At 42.1% G+C, this 12637-nt stretch overlaps 1 protein-coding gene across 1 annotated transcript in view; it reads left to right on the forward strand.

Moving 5' to 3' along the window:
• Positions 1 to 12637, forward strand: part of LOC101853046 (kelch-like protein 10) — a gene marked incomplete at its 3' end in the record, with an annotated part of 88790 nt that overhangs the window by 11817 nt on the left and 64336 nt on the right. The window contains 2 exon segments of the mRNA XM_013081495.1: positions 3963 to 4125; positions 4618 to 4814. Coding sequence (XP_012936949.1) covers positions 3963 to 4125; positions 4618 to 4814 — 360 coding nt within the window.

The raw sequence follows: 12637 nt of genomic DNA on the forward strand, positions 1-12637 counted from the left end.
GTCGTCGTCGTCATCTTCTTTTTCTTGTTCTTTTTCTTGTTCTTCTTGCTCTTATTATTCTTCTTGTTCTTCTTTTTCTGTCTGATTTTAAGTTTGAAGCCCTAGCTTATGAAATTTAGTTTACCAGAATTGACTAAATTTTATATTTTATATAAAAATATGTGAGGCAGCGTGGTGAAATCGGGTGCTCTCCAAATAATGAAAGTGAAAAAATTTGCATTTTTCTGCGGGTTTGGGAATTTTTATCGAATTTTTGTGGGGTTTTTGGCTCAAAACCGTTCATGCCCATTAAAGAACACGTTTCTGTGTGGATTTTACTTTAAAACGTTGATTAAAGGCATAAAAGAGGTAAATTTTCAGTTTTCATGGGCTCTCAACCTAAGGAAATAATTTAATGGTGCCCATTTTCTCGCTAAATTTACCTCTTAAACTATGCAACCTCCACCGCTTTCAATCTCAAATAACTCAACTTGTATTCAAGATAAATGGATATTTTTTCATTGAAAACAAGGCAAATGGACATAATAAATTGACGAGCGCTTGAGAAAAAGCAGCAGTTTTACCTATGTTGTTCCGGTACAGAATGAGTATGACATTGATAAACCAGCTCGTTTACAATACTCTACTGTGGATAAAAACATGTTAATATCCACCCTTTGGGAATGGCCTGAAGACACTTCAGTCAGTAGCACTGCCCCGGGGTGCGGGGGGGGGGGTGGAATGTTGAAAATGTATTGTTGTTTTTTTAATTGGCATATAGAGCAAAACCATTCAATGGACTTATTCAAAATGAATATCAAACAAATTTTTTTTGGCTTCCAGATATTATGTTCAAATCTGAAACGCAAAACCGCAGTGTGGAGGAAGAAATCTACAAAACAAGTTGTATTGGGGGTTTTTGGGGATCACCTTGTATATAAAAAAAGATTATATATATATATATATATATATATATATATATAGCCTATGTACACATGACTCGTTCGACCTGATTCTGCACTCAACACCGGGGATCATGTGGGATTTTCTGCTGGTTTTCCCCCACCACTGAGCGCACTAAGCACATAGTTTCGGTCAAGGGGTCAACCATCAAGTGGTTGTGTTGTGTCATTCTTTTAGTATTTTTCTTTTATTTATTAATTTCTTTTTTAAATCATACAAGAAAGGAAATACCTGAAAACTATACCACTCGCGTTAGTCTATTTAATTTTCTTCATTTTATATTTCTTAATAAGTGCATCTAGAAAAAATCAATGAGTCGTATAAACTTTTGAGCAATCTTACTGAAATTGATTCTTGAATACCAAAATATAGCGTCATTTTCAACTTTTAAAATGTCAGTGACGGAACCTTTAAAATATTGCTTTGTAATCACATTTCTTTATTTATATAGAACATTCACATCAACAGTTTTTGAAATGTTAAGTTACCTTGCTGAAAGCCTTTCTTACGAAACTGTTAAGGGAGGGGGTGGGGGCTACACCTGAAGACTAAGTCGTTTATTAATTGATCAAATGTTAACATATTTCACACGTATAACAAGCATAGTAAGGAGTCTTAAAATCCGCAAATCAAATTTGAGAAAAAAGTTTCTTTTCCATGGATACAGCGGCAATATTGGATTTTGTTGGCATGTTTTACGTACTTAATACCGCACTTAGTTTTCATAATAATAAATTGGTTTTTTGCACTCATCTTAGCAAACAATAGATCTAAAAAAATTGGTGAGATGAATTTTTCCAAAACGTACTAAAAAATTTTTTTTTTTTCCTGAGGTAGTATTTACGTTTGCAAAAAGTCTGCGAAAATCCACATTCCAAACACTACCAACACTGAAGGCTGAATGAAAAATGGTTAAAAGTATATAGAAAAAACACGTTTCAAGAAAACGGGCGATTAAGAAAAATAAAAGATTGACTTCATAAGGAATCGGTGGTGACAAACATTCCCGGTATGGGAAGAAATAAGACTTTAGGGGGCTGTTAATCAATGAAATAGTTTGAAGAGAGGCTGAAGAAGCTAAATATGCCTACAACATAAAATCCTTAGTTTTGATCCGAGTCGGGATATTCGGGTTGTAGCGCCACCCCCCCCCCCCCCATTTTATATTGGACATGGAGGTTCAAATCAGGCCGTCTGTGCATTTTGGTTAGCCCATTATGTGGGGGGTCTCGTGGCCTAGAGGTTAAGGTGTTGGCCTCTCATTCAAAGGTCCCGGGTTCGAATCCGGGTAGCGACGGAAAAATTTCCTTCTCTAAAATTGTCTCATTTCACCTCCTTTCCTGCTCTCTTACAATGTTCTGTTGTCTGCTTTCATTTCCACTTTCTGCCTCCACCCTCTCACCTCCTTTGCCCCCTCCTCTGGGCTCCTGACTCTTTCTGCAGCCTTTCTACTGCTACTCGTTGGCTCCTCCTTACCGCTGTCTTTCTGCCACACCCCTGATCTTCTGGTAGGAAAGATCTACACATAGCCTTCTCGGACAAGGGCGCAAAATCTCGGAAGGCCCGTGTGCAAGTTGTGCACGTTAAAGATCCCTTGGTGGTTTAAAATCGATAAGAGTAGGCTTCGGCCGCCACCCGGGCAAAATTCAAAATTTCCTACCAACAGAAAATATTAGGTGTGTCCGGCGCGCTCATGTGACCTTATGCAGTTGAGAGCGCCGTAAAACCCTTACCAAAAAAAAGAGATAGGGAAAAAAGAGAAATACCAAGATTATGAGGAACTAGAAAAAAGAAATTGGTACTTGAATACTTATTTTTACCTTTACTTTTTTCCTCTCTCTGTTGTATCCTTAGGATGTCGAGGGGATGTGCACGTTTCGGTCTTGTGCTAGGTGTGTAGCGTCTGTGATAGATATTTTATGTAGTTCCAGGACCTTTTTAACCCCATCCAGCCAGGTCTTTCTTGGTTTTCCTCTTGGTTTGAAGCCGGATTCTTGGGTGTTGTAAGCTGTAGCCGCTATTTATTTCTGGAGTATTCTGGTTAGATGTCCAAACAATTTGACTCTTTGACGCTTATTACTGGTGGTATTCCAATTTGTAGATATATGGTCTCGTTTCTTATGCGATCTCTTTTTGGTGACGTTGGTGGTTTTGCGGAGATACTTGAATATCGACTGTTAAATGCTAAACGGTTAGCAGGCACAACAAGAATTTACGTAGGCTCGATATAAAGATCCTGCACGCCCATTTTCACATGACCAAGGTGTCGGCAAGGTGAGGTTTGTGACTGTTGACATCACGTCAAAAGCAATAAGGAGTTGACTGTAGTAGAGAAGCTATTCAATTGCAACCGCATTATAGCCATTTTTGTGGAGCTGTAACAATGGATGAAACAAAAGTTCATCTTTTTTATCTCGAATAATATTATATTACTATTTTTTAAATCAATCCTCTTTAAGGCAGAGGAAGGAGTCTTCATCCCCATCGCTAACGTGTGCAACGTTTAAGTGGAAAGGTTTAGAACGGCAACATGCCCCCCCCCAAAAAAAAAAAAAAACCAAAAAAACAACAACAAACAAACAAACAAAAACGCATCAGTGTGACCAAAAAGGCAATGTTGTGCTCGAAGCCACAGAATAAAAATGGAAGATTAATTACTTGTAAATCACAAACTATTTTAGGGTCACAAGAAACTATAATAATAAATTATATGAGGGGATGCACAAAGACTTTAACAATGAAAGTGTGAGTATGTGTGAATGCACATGCCCTTTGTTGTAGCACCACTGCAAGACTTCCATTGCGAAAGACCAATACAAATTTCTTCCTTCGAGAAGAAAAAAAATCAGTAACATTATCATCATCATTTATATAATAAACGTCGTCCCGATGTCTCGTTGTAAAGAACGTTTAGAAAGAGATTAAGCTTTCTTAGTAACTTTGACTTCTCATTTAAATGGATTGTTGGACTCGAATGGTGTGTCTGATCCCTACCCGCCTGTGTCTTTTCTTGTCACTAGAGCTTTGTTCACGGACGTGGCGAGGACAAAGTGGCAGAAGCCTACAGCTCATGACGGCCAAGACAGTGGTGACAAGGAAGAACTTCTTCAACCAGTCTCCAGGTTACACTATAGCGACAACAACAACGTGGTAAAGTTCAACCAAAGTGAAGGCTTAAAACACGTAGGTTCAGAAAATATGATCATTTATTGATAGTGGTTTGAAGTTAACATAACCCCATATATTTAGTGAAATAATTATCCTTATAGCTCGCAAAGTAAAACTTAACCTCTCGTAGAAACCTCAATTCAGTGCAAGCATGACCAGGAACACAGGGGCATAAATTCATTTTAATTGCTCCTAAGTGTTTTACGCCCCCCAAACGAAAATTTGGACAAAATTGTTCTGTCATGGAAAAAACCATACGGCTGGAAATTAAACTCAATGCTCAAAACGGATTAGAAGTGAGTAATAGCATTCGGCATGTGTTTCCTTGTGCTTAAAATGAACGTCCTAGTTTTCATGACCGACATCTTTTTATCTTGAATCTGCATAACCTTTGCACTGGTGTGGCAACTCACGATCTGACTGAGAAGGCGGCCAGTGTCACATGAAGATCTCACCTGGTCGAGTTTTTTTTTCCTAATGCCCAGGGGTATTCTTGTACTCCCACAGAAGAACGCAGGGGGTCTTTCGAAGGCGGATGAAGACCCGTCAACAAAATTGTCCATCGGTCAGCTCGTGTCTGTTTTGTCTCCTGACCACGGCACTGAACCCTCAATCGCCTACTCATCAGCTGGCGCTGGGTCAGAGCTCCCCCACCAGTATGGGACACAGACTAAGGGAGGCAAGTTGTCGCTGGACGAAGAACGGTAATCTACTTGTAGCTCGAACACCTACTGAAAAAGTTATTCGGAAGAGGCTTTGCCCTTTTGTTTTATTTTGTTTCTTGTTTTTTTCCCCTGAGACCTTGCTTTGCTCTTACACCGCCCACTAGCCTGTTGTTCTGAGAGATCATTTCAGCCAAGTCGATAAATACGCTCATTGTTATCCCTGGTTGAAGTTGTTGGTGGAGAGCTGTAATAGTAACATTTCATTATCCTGGGCAGACATCTGAATGCAATCGATGAAATAAGAACATAATCTCTAATCAAACTGGAAACTTAGTTATTTCTTCATCTCCCAAAAGTCATGAAGTATCATCGGTCAAAGTGTACTCTAGAAAAGAGAAAACCGCCTGATTTTGGGATGGGGGGAATAATAGGTTGATCAGATAAAATGAAAATAAAATGATGTGCTGACTCTTAAATCATTTCCTCCAACCGTAATGATATGATAATCTCATGGTAAGCGCCTCTGGACACTTGTTTTTTCTGTTATTAATCATCTCTTGTCTTTTCTCTCTCTTAGGTGTACAGGTAATCGATTTGTTCCTTTCAGAGCTGTTGGTCTAGGGCAGTTTTCTCCTAGTGTGTCCAGCGTTTTCGTCCAGTTTATTCAGCTGTGTCCTATGCTTTGTCAGTCTTGTCATACTTGACCATCCTGTTCTTATCACAATGAAGATTCCATTTGAGCACGTGTCTCAATATGCTAGTCATCGAGTTTTACGTTTGTTTGGTCCAACGCCATCTCTTACAAGTCACTTTTTATTCTATCACTACTTTGTCCTAAGTCTCAAGAATTTTTTCTGAAGTGATAAAGTCAATCTTAACAGGTAAAAACTATTTTAAAGCATCTCATTCGGACATAGTGGAACTTTCTCTCGGTAGTCCATGATATTTTCCATCTTTCTTCTCCATAATACAGTAGGGAGTAACATTTTTTAAAATCCTTAATTAGGCGTGCTTACTCATGTCTTTGGACCAAGATAGGGTTCAGAGCCTTTGCTGTATATTATGTGGGGTGGGGGGTGTTGTAATGGCGTTGCTTATTCGGACCTTTTGTTCGTTAGTTTTTGCTTATATGGTATTTTTCTGTTTGGGTTATTTTTTCCCTTCAGTAATCAAGTTTGCCTTATCTGTCTCTTTACAGAAGACACAAAGTCTAACGGATGTGCCTATTCAATGATCATGGGGTGCACAGCTTGCTAAAAACGTAAAGACAATATAAACTGGTGTTATCTATAGCTTTTTCGAAGAGTGGTGGCAATGGGTAGAATAAGAGAAGTGCATGACGGTATATGAATGAAAAATATGTGATTCAAAATAAGTCAACTAAGTAGCCGGACCAAAATAATTGTGGACAACGGTCAAAAGGGCAGTGACATCTTGTTTACTGTAAGTGGGTAATAATCTAAGAAAACAATCGTCATAATCGAGAGAAGGGGTCATCAAACTATTTTCAAAGTGAGCTGGATAATTGAACGAGTGACGAGCGCGGGCCTGAAAGATATTTTATTCAATACACTACGAGGGTTGATCAGACAGTAATGGAAATTGAAATTGTCGTATGGCACTTAAGATATTAACTTGAGTCTAAAACGTGATACACGCAAATTAATTAATCTATAACAAGTAGACTTTGAACTAACCGTCGGATTTTCAGGTGATGTCACTGTTGATTAATTTCTGATGCCAAAAACAAGGGATGGTTTGCACTCAGTAGGAAACAAGATGCAGTTCACTAAAGTAAACGTCTTTTTCTATATGTGTATGCGTTTGTGAAGAATCTGCTTGTTCGTATAACACAATTTTTCGCTTTCGTTGGGTAAGAGAATTTGATTAAGGGAGAAACACAAATTTTGATTACCCAGATTCTGGTCGCCCAAACCTCTTCCGTGAAAGAGAAAATCATATATTACCAAAGAGCGTAGATCTCAATCTCTCTATGCGAGAATGTCATGATATCTAGACTTTTGTTTGGGTCGGTGCTAAATATATTTTGTGGATACCTATTATAAGAACAACGTGTTTCCTATTGGATACCCTATGACCTACCTTAAGACCAAAAAAAGCATATGCTGAAATGAGTCACAGAACAGCTAAACATTTCATAACCTTCAAACAACTTATACACAGATTACCCCCCCCCCCCTTTGGGTTGAGGGACTATAAATAAACCCACTGCCCGTCTGCAGGAAGTGAAACCCCTTCAACAACGAAGAGTCGCACACGGACTCTAACCCTCTGAGATTCATGTGCGACAGGTACTTTGGCGTATCTTCCTCTTCTCCTGCAATTCTTCCTTTCTTCTTCTATCTCTTCTTTCGCCGCTGACCCCATGAGCAGCAAAACTAGAGGTCATTCATCCCACAGAGCGGGTGTCTCGTTGACTCTGATGTGCGACCCGTGCGGAGGGAAACCGGGTATCTGGCGGTTGAGATGAGATCAGTTTGAAGACTATCCGTCACCAACACACCTCTTTGTCAAGGTTTTCCACTTAGACAGGAGGGTAGCACGGCCCATGCCACTCAATCGGTTGGGAGTTGAAAACCCCTCAGGCCCTTGGTCAATCTTGTTGGTCTCGTACACTACCGGGGAAAGTATAGCTCCAGGGTAGCCCTGGCACAGGTGTGGTAATCCGAGCACTGAACCCCGTTGTTGCGCTCGGTGACGGGTGGGGAGCCCCAGATCCGAATCAGCACCAAGACATCCATGGAATCTAAACACCCTAAAGACCCTTCCCCAGCTCCCAACGTAAACAAAAAATCTTTGCTCGCGGAAGTGGGTACGGCCGGCGAGCAGAGTAAATGAACCTCCAACAGTAAACGGAACTTTACCGCTGCCTCTTCCTTCCCTCCTCCCAGGGAGCTTTCGCGGCAGCCGTGCTTGACCATCTCTAGCAAAGAAGACGCACAGATGATGATCACAGATCTGAATATTTTCAAGACAGGAGATACTCTACGGCAGGTTCTGGGATACATCTCCACAAATGTACCTAGGCTGTCAAGTGGTGCACTTCATGTCAAGTGTACAGCAGAAACAGCAGTGAGCCAACTCCTGAATACCACGACCTTTGGAGGTATTCCATGTACATCCGTTGGGAACGAGAAATTGAACTGCTCGAAGGGCGACGTCTGTAGCCATGAACCGAAGGTCTCAGCATGGAGGAAATTGTAGCAAATTGCGAGGGTGTGACCCACGCCCGTTGGATTATTCTTCGGCTAGGGGAGACCACCCTCGAAACGAATACGATCATACTGAATTTTGATTCGTGTCGCCTTCCAGCCACCGTTCAGTTCCTTCGTTCCTCGACATGCGACCCTAGGTGCCGAACACTCTGCGCTGCTTCAAGTGCCAGAAGTTTGGCCATAGCCAATTGCAACGCCGACGCGTAGCCGTGTGTCCTCGATGTGGCAAGACCGGGCATCCTGAAAAGGAATGCAAGGCTAGTCCTTGCTTCCTCAAATGCCACGGCCATCACACAGTCTTCAGCATGGATCCAAAACCGCGCAATTCAAGAGTACAAAGTGCGAAATAGTCGCTCATTTCAGGTGGCCCGTAAAAACTGTCTGCCCGCCATTTGTGACTCGCTCCCTGGCCCTCTTCTAACCCTTCTTCTTCTTCGTTCTCACACCCCACCACTCTGATGGTTTGTCAGATGCTCCCCCCCCTCTTCCCAGCCCTCTCTCCCCTCTTCCCAACCCCCTCCGTCTGCTCCACCTCCCCCACCCCTCCAGTAGACACCCGCCTACCAATGGAGGATGACAGCTCCGACCCCCCTCCCCGGCCTGTCCCTGGAAAGGGCGGAGCCCGTCACTCATCCCCCAGTTCCCCCAGTAGGCTACAGCGCGCCCAATCTAGGACAGCAGCCTAGAAAACCCTCTGCCTTCCCCACCAAGAGAAGTCAGAATATTTCGAAGCCGGGGCCTTTGAGCTTCTTAATGGCAGTCCTGCAATGGAATGCGGACGGACTCTTGATTTCCATTGCAGGATTGCAACACTTTGAGGCCTCACTGTGCCCACTTGTGACCCGTATCGAGAAGACAAAGTTCGCCCCGGCTTCAACTTAAGAGGATTTACTGCTTGGGGAACCAGATTGCTTCGGTGGAACTACCATCTTCACCGACTACAACGCACTTCACAGACAAGTACATCTTAGGACGACCCTCCAGGCTATTGCCGTATGGGTCACCCTGTGCAGACCAATCACGATCTGCTCTGTCTATATCCCACCCCATTACCCCCTAAAAACAACTCAACTAAAAGATATAAAGCTCCAGCTCCCAAAACCATTTCTTGCTAGGTGATTTTAATACCCACACCCCTTTTTAAATTTGAAAATAACTTCTGCATCTTGAACGATAGGGCCCCAATTTACAGGAACAGATCCACTTTTGACACTTCTTCTCTTGACCTCAACTTTTGTACCCATGACCTAGTCCCAGATCTTAGTGGTTTGTGCTGGATGACCGTACGGATCATTTCCAATTTTTTGCTTTAAAAAATAACCAAAAAACCCCACCAAACATTAGCCTCCAAAACGACCCGATCCTAGAACGCGTCATATTAAAAAAAACACACTAGGACGGGTTCGCCATTGAATGTTCCCAGATTTTGACCCCCACTTTTGACCTCAACTACAACAAATTCCGCGAAACGCTTAAAGAAATATGCTGCAAATGCATTCCTCAAACATCGTCAAAACCCCGGAAGAACAAGATCTGGTTCTCTGAGGAGGGTGATGATACAGTAAAGAAGGCAGCATATCGAAGAGCCGTCGACAACAGCACGGCAGAAAACATAATAAATTATTTAAAAGCTCGAGCTGAGGCACGTAGATGCCTCAGGGAGAGCAGAAGACAATCCTTCAGAAATTTCCAAAATCAACATTCAGACACCACTCAAAATAGTTTTCATAATAGCTAAAACAAAATTGGGTTCCCACACAGACACCATCCGCAAGTTCAGAGGCCGAAGGGAACCACAGCTGAAACTCAGGTAGACATCGCAAACACAATAGCTATATCTCTCTCCAAAAACTCATCCAACGCAAACCACAGCATCACCTTCCAAAACATAAAAGCAAACAGAGAATAAAAACATCTAAACTTCCACTCAAACAGTACTGAAACCTACACGCAGACTTCACACTAGACGAACTAACATTAGGCATTCTAGACCTGGACAATATAGCCTACCAGATCATTAGACATTTCCCCTCGGAAAAACTCAAACCTCTACTAGATATATACAACGACATGTGGCGGTTGCACATCTTTCCGAAGTCTTGGCGACTCGCCACTGTCATTCCAATACCCAAACCTAACAAAGACCTCACACAACTACAGACCAATCACACAAACAAGTAGAAAAAATGATTCACTGGCGATTCATGTGGTTTCTGGAGACGACTGCTCGCAGAGCGGTCTCCTGTGTGAATTCAGGAACTCTCGATCTACTCTGGAACACCTGGTCCGCCTGGATACATTTATACTCGAGATGGTATCCACAGGAGGCCACATATTCGCCGTCTTTTTAATCTAGAAAAAGCCATCGACACAACCTTGAAACATGGCATTCTCAGAGACCTGCACGCTCTCGGCATACGCTGTCATCTCCCTGCCTTCATTGGAAATTTGCTGAAGACCTTCCAGGCTCGTGTCGGTCCTCCCTTTTAGATCCCCACCAACAGTAGGAAGGTGTTCCGCATGGAACCATGTTTTCTCCTCTCCTCTTCAAAATAAAATAGATTCTTTTGCTAAAATCCTCTTACATACCATAGACAGCTTGTTATACATTGACGACTTCCTGACATCCTGCCGTTCTAGAAATCCTTAGCTAAGATCTATTGAAAGGCAACTGCAAACGCAGCTACACACATTTGAAAAGTAGGTAAATGAAAACTGTTTTAAGTTTTCCCCGTTAAAGACGGTTGCTCTGCACTTCTGCCGATCAGGCAGACGCGTACTACAGCCGGATTTGACGCTACACGAGAAAAGGATTCCCGTCCAGAACCTGGCACATTTCTTCGGAAGTATATTTGATAAGAAACTTACATTCATCCCACACATAAAATTCCTTCGTGTGAGGTGCCAGAAAGCAGTAAACGCTTTAAAAATGTTATCGCATCTGGAGTGGGGCGGGGACTCAAAACACCTTCTCCTCGTATACATTTTCATTGTCCGATCCAGGCTTGACTACGGCTGTCAAGTCTGTTGATCTGCAAAATCCAACGTCTTAAAAATGCTAGACCCAGTACAAAACCAAGGATTCCGTTCGCCCTGGGGGCTTTCCACACGTCTCGAGTAGAGATCCTCCAGGCCAAGGCAAACATACCATCACTTACACTCAGAATCACGCAACTCTCATTGCCATATGCAATTAAACAGAGCTCAACACCTAAGAACCCAGCACACGAATATATTTTCAAAATACACCCAGACACCAGAAACAAATTAAAAAACAAAAATACCTTTCCGAACAAGACATTGAGCAATTTCTTTTCCACGACCTGCCTCCGTGGCACCTCGCCAAGGCAAAAGTAGACCTACAGCTCATCGCACACTACAAAGCAAACACAACACAGAATCATTTAAAGCAATAACAAAACATTATAGTAAATACCCCGAGTGCGGAGCTAATCTTCACAGATGACTCTAATTTGGACTCTGCTGGGTGCGCCGCTGCCCTATTTTCTAAAAGTTCACACTAGATCACACTCCTTCCAGAAGCCTCAATTTTCTCTGCGGAGTCCACTGCCATTGATATGGCGCAGGACTCCGTAGAAAATTTCTCTAACAAATATTTCCTCACCCTTACTGACTCTCTGTCTTGCATCACCTCACTTCCTAACTCACTCACATACACCCAAAAATACTTAGGTTACAACAAAAAATACATGCTTTGACTGAAGCCGGGAAAATGTCGTGTTCGCATTGATACCTAGCCATGTGGGCATCCGAGGAAACGAGAAAGTGGATCTCCTGGGGAAGGAATCCTTGTCCCTTCTGTTTTGATGAGCGACGAACTCTCCCACTGACTGACTTTAAAAATAAAGTAAAAACCTACCCCTCCAGACTGTGGGGGACACATTGGGGGAAACAACTAACAACAAACTCCACAACATCATGCTCAAACTGGGCCCTCGAAAACCTCCGGAAGAGACAAAGTCATTTTTAGTCGATTACCTATCGGACACACCTCCCTGGCACATAATCCTTGAGGGACATGAAAAAGTATTCTGTGTTGGATAGGACACAGATTTCTCCATTCGACACACCTTAACAGAATATCCAGACTTTGGGGAGACCCGAAGGAAGCATTTTAAATGCTAGAAATTGCGAGAATTGTTCAGTGACATTGATCCCAACAGAGTGCTCGATTTTATTAAGGCAATTGGCTTTCAGAATAGTTTGTAGATAGCATTATTTTTATTTTAAGTAGGTTACCATTTTTGAATTGTTATATTTTCCTCTACCATTTTGCATTTTAAATGTGATCATTGACCTAAGCCAAGCCGTGCTGTGAACTGTTGGGAATGCAACAAACTTGTGTTTCGCCCCTTCATTTAACCTTATGCAGTTGCAAGAGCCGTAAACTCTTACTAAACAAACATATCCACAAGAGACGGAACACGGTATTCATTTTTTAAAAGCTTTTGTCGAAAACTCTTAATTGCATGTGGATAGAGGAGAAAGAAGACAAGTTTGTCTTTTCAATACATAAACCCGGTTCACCCCTTTCGGGCCACAGTTATAATCATTCTCAAGCCCTGATTATGTAAGTGAACTATTACACTGGTCGAGTCTACCTTA

The sequence above is a fragment of the Aplysia californica genome, unplaced genomic scaffold, assembly GCF_000002075.1.
Source record: "Aplysia californica isolate F4 #8 unplaced genomic scaffold, AplCal3.0 scaffold00007, whole genome shotgun sequence".
In the NCBI taxonomy this organism is placed as follows: domain Eukaryota; kingdom Metazoa; phylum Mollusca; class Gastropoda; order Aplysiida; family Aplysiidae; genus Aplysia; species Aplysia californica.